The following is a 12,158-nucleotide window of genomic DNA, read 5'->3' as shown; positions in this document are numbered from 1 at the left end:
AACGAGAAGATGGAATAACGTTTTTCGCATAGGGCCAGCTGTGTATGGATAACTTATTTCCCTTAATAAATGAAATCATAAATTAAAAACTTAAAGATAATCTGAGTAGATACAAAATTATCTATTGTTTATTTATTTTTAATGATCTGAACCATCTAAAAGTTTGTTAATATATAACACTACTTAGATGACTATAAAACACCACAAAAAATGTCCATAACACACATTATCGTTAAGCGTGTTTGGTGTGTGCAGAGTGGAGTGCTTCTCCTTTCAAATGTGTCATGTCTCCCAGCTTAACAGATTGTAGCAAAGCTACTAAGAAGGTCAAACAGGTGAGCAGGATCAGCTGTGTGGGCAGAGAGAGTATTTAAAAAGTTTTTCGTATCTCTGTTTTTTCCTTCCACTTAATGAAACTTCATACAAATGAGGTTCATAGTTGCATATTTTCACAGAAAAAATAATGAACCCGGGCTTATATGGCTTAGTTAGGTGGTTTATTTTAATCTCCTATAAATAACAGGTTTTTCAAACATGTGGTCATTCCACGGTTTCAGGATATTTAGCAACAGTGTGACATTAAAGAAAGCAGTTTTTTTCAGGTACTTGCTAAAATCCAGACAGTGCAGGCTGGGGGTAGGAAGACTCATTCAAGGCGGCTCGACAACGCGAGCTCTTAACGAGACATCCTGCAATATACTAAGCATTCAAAACGATGTTCACGTCAGTTATGGAACGCCAGGGTTGACATAATGAATTGATTAAATACACCATTAAATAATTATTTAAATGTGTCAATAATTGATTAATTAAATATGTCAAAAATATTCATTTAATTAGTTCCCATTTAAGTTAATTCTTACCAATTTTAATTAATTATTGCCACATTTAATAAATTATTTAATGGTGTATTTAATTCATTCATTACGTCAGTCCTGGCGACCCATAGTCAGTGATTATGCTTTTTGATATACTGCGCATCATGCAGATAAAGACCACTGTGCATAATGAGTACCTTTGATATGTTTATTGCTAATAATAATTATCTTTTTGTTAAATGTGAAAGGCTTACTGTGTATTTGCGTACTTGAGTAAAAAGATGTATTTCCGTTCCATTATGATTTGTAATTATACTGGTGACGCGGTTTGGTTTTTGTTGTTGGTAACTGTCGACGGCCGAGTGATGGGGCATAATTCTAACGTTTCAGTCGTTCCGTGAAGGCAGCACACCCCTCGTCCCGGGTGAGCGGCGTCACAGCAGCGCTCTGTCATTTCCACGGATAAATTACGGACTGTCAGAGCCGTCCCGTCCCCCGTGCTGTTCCCTGGCCAGGATAATGCACGAGAACGACCGTTAGCGCGCCTCTGTCTGCTCGTGCACACCGATGAGAACACCTGCTCTTTAAAATTACTCGGTTTTAAATCCAAACGGGAATGATCTTTCCGGGGGGAAACATGCCCCTCATCTCGGTGACTTTGGCGGTGCTCGCCGTCGTCCTCAGCACTTCTCAGGGTAAGATTGTAGCTTTCCATCCAGGCCCCGCCGCTAGCTAACGGCAACGGAGTAACGGTTGATCCCTGCCTCCGTTTTTTTTCCTTTTCTATTTCCCCTTTCTTTTCTGCGGCACTGCTGCTTATTTATCCCGCACACCGAGCCGCAGTCACCGTGATCTCAAAGCGCTTTTGGCTGTTTAATTGTTGGCCCGGAGCCTCGGTGTTTATTTTAGGCCTAAATCACTGGAACTAAACGCTGTTCAGCGGACACGTTTAGCTTTCACTGGCTCCTTTATGACGGGAACTATCGTGCAGCAGTTCATGTTTAAATGAACTGAACTGCCGTTGCTCGTTAAATCTACTATAGTTAGCGGAGAACCGGGAGCTAGCTAGTTTTGACTCGTGCTTTACCGTTAAGATACCTGTTCAGGTGAAAATCTGATTTATCTTCATGTAACTCATGGCTGATACCGCGCTAAGGGACTCAGACGTGTTTGTACATACTGGAGCAAAATTAGAAGTGTGTTAAAGCTTAATATATCAATAGAAATAAAATAAAAAAAGCTTTATTTCATATTTAAAAATAATAATTAATATTAAGCATTCATATAGAAAAATGCATATATGACCTTTTAGTGGAGTTGGGTGACGTATAAGTTGGCTGATAATATACAAGCTTTTTGCATTTAAGCAAGAGTTGTCCACATGTAGTCGATGCAAAGAGTCTTTTCCAAGTCTTTATATATTTTATACGCAGGAAATAACCTGGTATATCGCTATTGTTATATATAGTGTCTAATATGTGGTAACACAAAGCAAAAAAAGATGTTTTCTCCAGCAGAACTGCTCAGACTAGAGTTTAAAGACAGTGCTGGAAGGCTAATACTTAAAACTACTTTTTAATATAACTTAAAAAAAACTGTATGAATGCACAGATAATACCAGGTAGTATATATATATCAAGATCTGAATCATTTTTGCGCTTTTAGATCTGCATCAGCTGCTGCCTGGACTCTGTGTAGCATAGCAGATTCAGTGAGCAGTATACATCCCTGTGCACTTTATGATCTGGCTTCCTGGCCCTTTAGACAGCCTAAGGGGACTACAACATTGACATATTTTTATATATAAAGCTACAATGCTCCCTGCTTATCTGTGAAATCTCCCTATCACTTGCAAACAGCTGTTCTGTTTGATTTTCGCTTGTCTTCACGGCACCCAGGATTTCTGCAGAACCTGGTAGATCTTAAAAAAATGTCAGATAAAGCTGAATTACGATCTATCTCTGTGATACGGTTTAAAGCACTGGTGAAATAAAGATTAAATATATATGTGGTTTATTTTTCAATCCCCAAGTTTGCATAATATGTGACGTCACGGTGGCCACGTCTGTCTTTTTATACAGTCTGTGACTCAAACTCGGGCTTAAATTTAAAAGTTTAAATGTTTATTGCCGTAGTAATTGCAGTTTGTAGAATGAACTACACTGTATTGTACAGACCACGCTGGTTTAAATGGCGTGGACTGATTAATACAATCAAGTAAAACTCCTGCCAGTATGATGTGTTAAACTTTGGCTCATAAAGTTAAATTAAAACCTCTTTAAATGGTTTCAAGTACAGAATATTGTAACAGAGGTAGGATTCACTGCAGCCGGGCTGCTTCTGTTACTCAGCAAGTTAAGCTGTGTCGCAGTTGGCCCAGTGGTGCTTTAGAGACGGGCCACACCAGTGCAAGCATCTAAATGATGCTAACAGCAAACAGTAATAGATTTTTTTTTTTTTTTTTTTAAATGAAAGCTTGTATAAAGCTGGACAACTTGCATTGTCAGGGCTAACACTCAAAGGTCATGAACCAAATTTAGTGTCAGCTAGTTCAGGAGCCAAGTCTATACAAGTCTTGGCTCGATACTGTGGCCTAGACGGCCTTTGTGAAGTTTCCATCAGTTTAATGTGCTCTGCTCAGTATGGAAAAGCAGCTCTCTCGGGCTAAATGTGTCATCTTATTTACATACGGGCTGCAGCTCGGGTTGGATGACCTAGTGTAATGTTTCTGTGTGGAAAACAAAATCACCAGTACTGTAGTAAAGTTATGTTTTTTTAAAAATGTGAACACAGTTTTATTAAAATGCCTTTCATTTATTTAAGCGTAGCACACATTGGTTGTGTTGTAAAACTCTTGGTTTTGCAGTATGTGAACCAGTCGTGTGTAGTCAACCCCCCAAAAGCCAAATGTGAAGCAGAAAAACCCAGAGTGTGTCGGTTTTCTCCCAGGCTCCACATGAAAACTGATGGATAAAAAAGCAGTGAAGCCTTCACAAACACACTGTGACCTGTAATTTAGCGCTGCCTTAAATTATACGATGTGGAAAGGATAATCATGCGTTCGTTTTTCAGCTTAATTAAGGGCTTATAATGTGTTTATTCTTTGAGGAGACAGCATGTGTTTCGCAGGTTTGTGTGAATCATCATTTTTTTGTAAGCCTGTCGACTGCGGAAAATAAACTGAGTTTTCTTTCATCCAGATTTTGTGGTGGCTGTGTGTGGATCTTCCTTAATAATGGCAAAAATTAAGGCCTTAAATTAACCGTTAAGGTCAGTTTTCACTCAAAAATGCCAAATATTTAATACGTACTTCATATTCAGATGAAGGACTTTGGTGCTTTACCTCGTCTTTTAATAGAAGAGGTAACTGTCAGATTTACTGAGAGTGAAAGTGATCTTTAGTTGCAGTCATTCAGGTCCTTTAAATCTCCTGGGTACCTTCCAGTACTGGAGCCCGAATCAGTTTTCAGCCTCTGCCACAGGGAACTGCTGAATAATGCATTGTGACTGTCTGGTCTGGAATAAGAAAAATATAAGAAAGAAGTGCCAGGAAATGTTCAAAATACATATTTATGATTTGCTCGAGGCAACCCTGAGCTGGATCTGTAAATTAACAGTCAGGACTTTGATACAAACAAACAACGGCGTGTCAAAAAGGAGAGATAAAAAGGAAGATAATCACTTTAAAGAGCCATGTGAAGTAGCGCTTGCTGTTTTCCTCATTTCTCTGCTTCCTTCCATAGCCAGTTATTTGATCACTTCCCCTGTTGTGTCATCCTCCCTTTCACTTTGTGTTGCTCTTGTTGTTTTGCAGTCAGTGGGAACGAGCAGTGTCTGTGGTATGTGGATAAAAATGGCACCTGGCACAACGGCTTCGACTGCCCTCTCATCACGTTCTGCTGTGGGAACTGCAACCGACGCTACTGCTGCCTGGACGCCTTCAAGATGATCACGGAGAGAGAGCAGAAACGCTGCATGCTCTTCCAGTTCAGGTGGGTGTAGACGCAGCAGCAGGGGCTTCAGGTTTATTACTTATTTATTCATTTACTTGACACCAAGCGTCACGGTTTGTGTTCTCGAGTCAAGGCAATCACTGCAGGAGCTTTTTATCCCCTCGAAGCATGGTTTTCCACAAAGCTCCAACTTAGATTCCAGACCTTAAGCATCGACGCTCAGCTTCTGGGCAACTCTCAGAAAGTCTGTGAAATGTCATTATTTCCAAATAATTTGTGACACTTGGTTAAATAAACTGAGAAAGGAGGATTTGCAGATTGTTAGCTTTAGTGCAAACCTATAAAATGTTGAAAGTGAGAAACAGTATTACTGAAAGGATTGGGATGGGGCCTTAAAGACCGGAAAGGTTGTGTAAAGCCACGAAAACAGCTAATGGATCGATCAAAGTTTAGGATAATTAGCAATGGACAGTTATCCTAGAAAAGCTGAAACTGTATACTCATCCATCTTCTTAGATGCTTATCAAACTTAGGGTTATAGTGGGGGCTGAAGCTGATGGCTGCTGACATAGGGTGAAAGTCCATGTGCACCGTCACACGCTAATGAGTTAAATCTATGCTGTAGGTGCATCGTAACCACAAACTTCTCTGAAATCCCACTTTGTAACCTACGCTGTGAACCTCTCTGGAAATGTAACAGCCCACAGTGATTATGATTGGCCGGTTCTGTACTGTCGTCGACTCCTGTGCATTTCTGGCTAATTCTTCACTGCAGTTTTTCAACATGAATCGTCACATTGGTATAAGGAATAATAATCATAGCCACAATATAAGGATTCACAGATGTCAGGAAATTCCTGGAGGTAGATGGCTGAAACCATCAGAATGAAGTTGAAGAAATCTACGCAGAAGTGGAAAAACTTGAGGGAGAAATACTTTCAACTCTGGAGGGAACAAAAAACTGACCTCAGCCAAGAGAGGAAACCCAGGACGGTAAAAGAACCGTGACAGTTTATTTGTTTATGTCATGGCTGGCACCGCATATTAAACACTGTGACACAACCACAAGGTAATCAACACATAAAACACCACGCAAATGCACAAGGGCTGGACATGGCGTCGGCCACTTATGTGGATTACATCGTAGTGAGAGACAGACAGCCACGCAGTCTCACATCCACATCTATAGGCCGATTTAAACCTACAAATTAACCTAACGTATCTTTGGACTCTGAGAACACACAGGAACCGTAGAGGAAGCATCTACTTATACGCTCTCATGGCACTGCAAACAAAAGGATATTGAAAATGGATGTTAGCTGTAGATTCATAACTAAAGCCAAATGATAACACTTGTTAAAAATGGTAAAATGTAGGACACAATAATTGTAAAACATGTTTTCTGTGTGTTGCAGTGAAATAGAGTAAAGTCATTACACCTTAACTCTACTTAGTAACTTATTTGGAGCATTTAGCTTCCTCCCCTGGTTTTCAATCAGGAAGTAAAAAATGTAGTTTAGAAGAAAATTAACAAGTAGACCTTTGAGTTTGTTTTTCACACAAACCATAACAGAGTCAAGAATGCGCAAGTAAAAGTCCTGCCACAAACACGAAATGACAAAGGGGTTAGACTTTGTTACAAATGTCACTGTGTCCCCTCTTGTTGTGTTATGTTGGGAACAGCTGGATGAGGTTTATGATCATGCACAGACTTGTGCACGGCCTGTTCTGTTGACTATAATATCTGGTCAGTGGTGGCTCATCTTTCTGTGAGTCTCCTGTAATGAGAGAAATCATTTAGCTGGGAAAAATACTGATGCTAGTCTAAGCATGTTTGTATCTGAGGCTGCAGCATGACAGTTTTTCTCCACAGCATTTTAAACCATTCGGCACTGTTCAGCACCCAGCAGATAACGTGTGGCTTATTGAGCCTGGTGGGAGATCAGATCAGTGGGCAGAGGAGGCTAAGATAAAATGGAGGGCTTTGTTGCTTCTCTGAGATCATGAGGTGGTGGAATCGGGTCGAGACAGAGAGGTGGAGAGTTTGAGGCATTTGCTGGGATGCGACGTTGGGGTCAGTCTTTGCTAAATCGAAAGCTTCACATCACAGCCACCTCGGCTTTAATTCCCTCCAGAGTGAGTCATAATTAGCAGCACAGAGGGGGGAGGAACAACATGAGGCTGAATGATCAAAGGAAGAAATGAATCCTTTTTAACTTACATCCTCCACTCTTCTTCTCCTCAGCCCCACCACTTTAGCTGGAATTGCGTCTTCCATCCTCCTCTTTGTGGCCATCATTGCGACCATGGTCTGCTGCTTTATGTGTTCCTGCTGTTACCTTTACCAGAGAAGGCAGCAGAGGGGCAGGACACCTTATGATGGTGAGACCTCTCGTTGTCATGTCGATGTCTATGCAGACGACCATGAAGTATGGATTTTCCTTCGTAACTGTGCGATCTTCTTCAACCCACAGCTCAGCAGATCCCCATGGCCAGCTACCCGGTTGAGCCCATGTACGACGCTTATGGTAAACCAATTTGCCCCTCAGAGTATCCACCCGTTGGTTACCCTATGGCGCCCCAGTATCCTGGCATGCCTCCACAGTACCCAATGATGCAGCCTGGACCGTACGTACCACGCCCCATGGATCCTGCATACAGCCAGGGTAAGACCTGCATAACTTCCCTCAGAGTGAGCTCACATGGCTGCAGGGTTTCCTGGTCATGTCAGTATATGTCAAATCACAATCAAGAACAAAAACTGCTTTTGCATGTAAAGCAAAAAATGATGTGCCAACATACTGTGTACGTGGTTCTTTGGGTGATCACCTGATAATGTTTTTTTTAAATATTAGAGACTTTAGTGCAGTTCACCCCAGCATGTGTTGAATTTTGTTCTGTCCAATGGTTGGACATTGTCCTCTCTGATTAGGAACATTTCCTCCCTCAGAGGAGAACTGTATAGTCTCTTCACTAGTTTCACATCTTTGCTACTTTCACAACATTGTGTCATATTTTAATAGTGAGTCTTGCTAAATTTGAGGACTTTTCCCCTAATGCTCCCAGCCGATTAAAACTTTCACTAATCCTTTGAACAGATTGGGACAATTTTCCAGCTGACTTGTGTTTAATCATGTTTTTTTTTATTCTCCAGCAACTGTTCCCATAAACTGTAAAATTTAGCATGGATGTTTTTCGTGCCCTCAGTATGAATATTTATAACTTTGTTTTCATCAGCTTCATTAAATCACCAAATACATAAATGTCAGTGACATTTAAAACTCTCTCTCACTCTTACCCTGTCACTATTTTGGTTTCCCAGCCATGTGTATTCTATGTAGTTGTAGTCTGTTTCATGAACATGCCTAGCTCTGAGCTAAAATACTGGTATAATCTGGGCAAAAACTTCTAGACTTACAGTGAAAGGCTGACTGTGTGTGTGCATGTGTGTCTTCTTTTTCTACTTGTTTTTCAGCCCCACCACCGTACTCTCCACCTCAGTATCCTGGTCACTGATGGGCTCCTCTTCACGCACACAGCGAGACACTACTGCAGCTGAGCAAAGGGACTGTTTCAAAAGAAGGCAGCAGCACTTTCTCCCACACACAGACACACATGCACACACACGCAGATGCAGTTAAGCACACAGTCACACGCTAAAATAACCGCTACGGCTCGATTAGCAGTGGGTTGCCTGTGAAAGAAAACAGGAGGCACTTTAAGTTCTGTTTTAGTTGTTCATTTGCAGCGTCGTCCTACTTTTCCACAGTATTAATGTAAATCAAAGTCTGTCCTGCAACCTGACGCCTGACTCCTGGGCAGGCGTCACATGATCCTGAAAGCGAGGCGACTTCTGCGTCTTGGCGCTGTTTCATCAGCCTCGTGATCTGAAACACTCACCTCAGTGACAGGTTGTCGCCAAAAGAGAGTGCTTGTTACCTTCTAGAAAAGAATGCTGTCCCTCTTTATTTGGTAAAAGAAAAAAAAATGTTTTACCTCCTCCCCCTTGTTAAGTTTGAATAAATTGATAACTGCCTGTGGTTCCATTCCAGGTAATCTCTGCTACTGATCCACTTTCTCCGGTTATCATAGCATCACGTGCTTCTTCTTTGTCTTTGATGTTTCTAACTAAGCAAAAAAAAATAAACTGGAAAAAAGGGATCCACGTTTGATTGCAAAAGTGATGTTTGGATCTAAGGCAGGTGGCTTTATAGATCTAAACGGTTCTCCCAGTTCTTTGTAAGAAGCCCTTTGTCAACTGTTGGTTTGAACTTTGTCTCGTCTTTCTAATATCTGACACAAGTAATTACTTTGAAGTAGTTTATTAGTGGCACCCTTTTTTACGATCTCAACATCAGCATGCTTCCTGGTCAAAGATACCTGTCCGCTTCTGCTTCTTTTCTGATTTTAAAATAAATTAGAAATTAGTCTTGATTAATTCCATAGTGACGGGTAGGGTGTTTCACAGTGAAATCCGTGTTAACGTCTATTCCTTCTAACATATCAGGACAGGGGAGTTGCAGGTCACGCTGTTTGATTAAAATAAAATATCCCGCCTTACAGTAACTAACCATGGGAAAAAAGAGATTAACTATTTAAATGAATATTTTGTAAATCTGTTCTTCAACTAAATATTTTATGATATTGTAACGAGTTATTTTAAAACCGTGTATTTTTATTGTACCATGAGATATGACGTTTGGCATCTTTCCATTTACTATTTATTACTATTTAAGTTACCTTTAACTGTGAATGGGTTCTCACCATCTGGACTAAGCTACGAAGCCAAAAACGACTACTGCTGAAAGATCCCCTCTCTTTAAAGGACTCGTTTGACATTTTGGAGAAGGTGTTTGCTTTCTTGTTGACGGGTGCACATTTTGTTTTTGTTTTTTGTTTTTTTGGTTTTTTTTGTTGCTTTCCCCCCTTTATTGGCACATTTGATATATTGGCAAAATGTAGTTATTGTCTGTAATCCTCTGCTTAAAAACAAAACAAAATTCTACATTGAATCAAGCAGTAACATTTTCTGTAGTTGTATTAATTTTGTGCTGCATAAATACATGCAAAAATAATTAAACCTAAAAGACTTTTTAATAAAGACTTTTTGGCTTCCTTAACACAGGTGTTGCAGCTCATAATGGTGTTGCTCATCGTAACTGCTTCCTGGGTACGTCAGTTTATTTGAATAAACTTGTACACTGATTATGTTTTAAAAATGTGAAACAGTTGCCATCAAGCCGCAACAAAAAAAAAAAGTAGTAAAAAGTACATTTATCTTGAAATTTCGAGGCCTTGTAGTTGCAGTAAACGGTTGAGCTGTTGGGAAATGCACTCATGTGGTACCCACCACACTCTGCTATCAGGTCAGTCCCTTTCTGCACATGTGTGGTTAATTATAGGAGAAGCAAGTGGCCGATAGCCTACCTCAGCATCAGACTAGAAGCAGGGTAAAGGTCTTGGTTTAAAAAAGAAACTTCCTACCGAAACTTTTAAAAAAAATCTGAATGCTAGCACAGGGTGTTGCACAGAATAAACATATGTTAATAAGTGTCAGGCACTGTTTCCAGGCCTTGAGATTCGATTCTGGGGGAGGTGAAGTCTGTTTTCCTCTGTCAGCGTGAATTTCTCCTGATCATAACCTCAACATGTTCCCATCCGTAACCCCAGCCAGTCGTCCTCTAGCCGTCCACCTGCCAGCTCCTGGCTCTAACAGCCTTCTCATCTGGCTTTAAGTCGGCAAGAAAGCAGACGGTGGATTTCCCAAAATGTCAAATTGTCCTTTTCAATTTGTCCTTGCAGGTTTGGGCTCCAGTCAGGGCCCGTAACCTGTAAATCTCCTTTAGCTTCGAGGGCATCCCTGATCCTTCTTTAAAAGGTTCGAATTGGAAAAACACGATGCCTCCTAATAGGTGATCCCTGGATTGTCTTTTCAGGTGTAGTGTATTAAGCAGCTCAAACATAATGTTAATGCCTGAGAGCTAATATTACTGTCACAGCTAGTCTGCAGCATAAATTACTCACTCCGATGCCGACGTCCAAGTGTACAGATTTGTCGAGCCTTTGTAAAGCACAAGGAAGACGCTGGGATTTTCTTTGTAAAGATGCTTTCATAAGTAGTTTGATATAACATCAGTGATGTTTCTGTTCATTTGTGCTTCTAAACCAACCAACTCCATGAGTGTGTTTTAATGACTTACATCAGGTTCAGAGTCTAGGTATGGCTTCATGTCTGTCGTCATATGGATGGTATGACACTGTAAAATAAAGTGACTGGAAAATGTTTATTTCTTTTAACATAAAATTTAACTTTGGAATGTAACAAATTGCTGTCTGTGTTTCTTTCTGAGTTTAAAGAAAGAAGTGTGATTTTTATCTACAACACTGGCCACTAGATGTCTGCATTCACCCCCAAAACAGCTTAAATGTGGCGTTTGAAAGTGTTTTATATATTAACAGGGAACTTACACACTGGATGAGTTCATACCAGCAATACAGTGTGATTCAAAATACAATCATAATTCTAAAAAACATTATTTAATTGTTTTTTATCATAACTTTATTAAAGTAACCCCCCTTTTTAAATTGTTTTTTTTTAAATATATGTACTTATTTTGCCTGTAAATATTTGCATGTAAATATTGGGAGGAAAGAAATGAGAAAACAATGTAGGATCACAGGATTACTCACTGGAGGCAGAAGTTACAGCTTTTTATACATGACATAAGTTATGTTAAGTAATAATAATTTTTAAAAAGTCCCAATATTTCTACTCTTCACATGCTCTCTGGATTAAACAGTTTCATTATTGTCCATTCTGTTATTCATGGCTTTTAGTTTAAATAAATTCTTCTCCAAACAAAATTACTTTTTTTCACATAACTTTGTTTTTGAAGTTTTTAATACAATGCAAAACAAAATAAGCTGAAGTTAAGTAGACTTGGTCAAGACGACCTGCTGAGGTTCAAATTAAGCATCAGAATGAGGAAGAGAGGGGATTTAAGTAACCTTGAATGCGGCACGGTTGTTTGTCCCAGACGGGCTGGTATGAGTAGTTCAGAAAATGCTGACCAGCTGGGATTTTCCCACACAACCATCTCTACTGTTTACAGAGAGTGGTCCAAAAAAGAGAAAATATCCCGTGAGCAGCAGTTCTCTGGGGTGAGAGGAGAGTGACCAGACTACTTCAGGGTGACAGGAAGGCGACAGTAACTCAAATTTGTAGAATATTAGAAAAATGTGCCTTGATTTCTGTTGTGACATTCAGACGGTCGATCATAATTTGGTAAAAACATCATCAACAAATGGATCCGCCCTGCCCTGCATCAGCAGTTCGCCCTGGTCGTGGAATAATAGTGTTAGGGGTAATTTCTTGGCACATTTTGGA

At 40.1% G+C, this 12,158-nt stretch overlaps 1 protein-coding gene across 1 annotated transcript; it reads left to right on the top strand.

Annotated features, from left to right (window-relative positions):
* The first annotated feature begins 1,278 nt into the window (after positions 1 to 1,278).
* Positions 1,279 to 11,082, top strand: shisa4 (shisa family member 4). The gene is made up of 5 exons (XM_085354682.1): positions 1,279 to 1,513; positions 4,633 to 4,810; positions 7,017 to 7,153; positions 7,246 to 7,437; positions 8,247 to 11,082. Exons 1-5 carry the CDS (start codon positions 1,435 to 1,437, stop codon positions 8,285 to 8,287), a joined length of 627 nt encoding a protein of 208 aa, XP_085210808.1. The 5' UTR covers positions 1,279 to 1,434; the 3' UTR covers positions 8,288 to 11,082.
* Positions 11,083 to 12,158: the final 1,076 nt, after the last annotated feature.

Source organism: Diplotaxodon limnothrissa, linkage group LG5 (genome assembly GCF_057381915.1).
Source record: "Diplotaxodon limnothrissa isolate DT_005_m linkage group LG5, D_limnothrissa_male_GT1.1, whole genome shotgun sequence".
In the NCBI taxonomy this organism is placed as follows: Eukaryota; Metazoa; Chordata; class Actinopteri; order Cichliformes; family Cichlidae; genus Diplotaxodon; species Diplotaxodon limnothrissa.
The sequence above is the reverse complement of the archived record's forward strand: the minus strand, read 5'-3'. Positions and strand labels throughout refer to the sequence as shown.